Raw genomic sequence first — 1,714 nt, forward strand, 5'->3', positions numbered from 1 at the left:
CCAAAGTCGCTAGAGGAAAGCACTGAGGTTGGGGTAGTAAGAGGAAAGTGATACTTGGGCGAGATTTTACACTCACTTCCTCTCTGGCAGGGAGCTGGCCGACAGAGTTGGAGATCCCTTTCTAGCTTTCAGAGGGTGGACCAGGGCACAGCGGAGAATGAAAACCCGGGAATGTGGAACTCTGCAGGACACACTCCCAGCCCGCCGCAGTCCCGCTGTCTCCTCGGGACCAGGAAGTGGCCGGCTGCAGGAGTCATAGGGACACAGCCACCCCTGGGGAAAGCACCAAGGGTTAGCGCGGCTCATGGGTCGTGCCCTCAACACTACCCGGAACGCTGTCCCTGCAAGCCCCCTTGGGCCGCGTGCACCCGCGGCCCCCGCGGCCCCCGCCAGGCCCCGTGCGCGCTTGGTGAAACCCCTTCCTCCGCGCGCCAGGTCCGCACCCCTCTCCCCCGCCGCGTGCACGCCCTTCAGTGCGCGCTCCGGGAGAGCGCAGGTGCGCCGGTGAGGCGCCCCTCAGTGCGCGCTCCGGGAGAGCAGATGACAAACTCCCCGTGCGCTCCAGGTGCGCGCCCCGAGGGTGCCAGCTTCTGCCGCCAGCTCTCGCGGGGGCCAAAGCCTGACCTCTCCCCCGACCCCCCGTTCGGCGGCCCGCTCCTCACCTGCACGGGGGCGGGCAGCGGCAGCACGGCCCGGCGGCGGCGGCCGAAACGAAACTTGGCCGCCTTGTAGATCTTCCAGTAAACGAACAGCACCACGCCGAGTGGCAGGTAGAAGGCGCCGCAGGTGGAGAAGACGGCGTAGGAGGGCTCCTGGCTCACCTGGCAGCGCTGGCGCCGCGCATCGTACGCCTCACCCCAGCCAAAGAGCAGTGGCGCTAGGGCGATGAGCGCCGAGAGCGCCCAGGTGAGCGCGATCATGAGCGCCGAGGCGCGGCGGCGGGTGCGCAGCGTGTACTGCAGGTGGCGCGTGATGGTCCAGTAGCGGTCCAGGGCGATGGCAGCCACGTTCCAGATGCTGGCGGTGCAACACAGCACGTCGAAGGAGATCCACACGTGGCACAGGCTCCGGCCCAGCCGCCAGCGTCGCCCGGCCGACAGCTCGCTCACCAAGCTCAGGGGCATCACCAGCGCCGCCACGAGCACGTCTGACACGGCCGTCGAGGCCACTAAATTGTGCGGCACACGATGGAAGGCGCGGACGCGCAGAATGGTGACCAGAACCAGCAGGTTCCACAGGAAAGTGGCCGCGATCAGCAGCACCAGCAGCGTCACCACCAGCACCGTGAAGACGGAGAAAGGCGGCTCGCGGCCCGGCAGGGCGGAACCGCCGGGGGTCGTCGACCCGACGACCCCGCTGGGGCTCGGGCCCATGCTGCAGGCTTCGGAGCCCAGGGGAAGGGCGACGCCGGTGGCGGCCACCGAGAGGTTAGCGGCTTCCATGGCGCGCAGCGCGGGATCCCGGCTTCCCGACAGGGGACACAAGCGCTCCTCCCGGAGTTCGCGTGGACCCGGCAGGTGCGGGCGTGGAAGGTCGCTGCGTGCCCCGGGAGGACGGGGGGCAGTTGTCCAGGTCGCTCTACCCTGTCCCTCCTTGGTTCACAGCCCGCTTTTGGCTCGGAGCCCTCGTGGACTTCCTTTCCAGTGGAGGGAAAAAAGAGAGTGGGACCCCTCGGGAGTCCAGCTGGGCTCGGCGCGCCGGGCCCTCCCACCTC

At 68.6% G+C, this 1,714-nt stretch overlaps 1 protein-coding gene across 1 annotated transcript in view; it reads right to left on the reverse strand.

Moving 5' to 3' along the window:
- LOC308340355 (5-hydroxytryptamine receptor 5B) overlaps positions 1–1,442 on the reverse strand; it is a gene marked incomplete at its 5' end in the record, with an annotated part of 12,089 nt that extends 10,647 nt beyond the window's left edge. Inside the window, one exon of the mRNA XM_080799489.1 lies at positions 663–1,442. Coding sequence (XP_080655615.1) covers positions 663–1,442 — 780 coding nt within the window. The remainder of the gene's footprint in view (positions 1–662) is intronic.
- Between the last annotated feature and the right edge of the window lie 272 nt (positions 1,443–1,714).

This window comes from Martes martes (genome assembly GCF_963455335.1).
Source record: "Martes martes genome assembly, chromosome: 3".
Lineage (NCBI taxonomy): Eukaryota > Metazoa > Chordata > Mammalia > Carnivora > Mustelidae > Martes > Martes martes.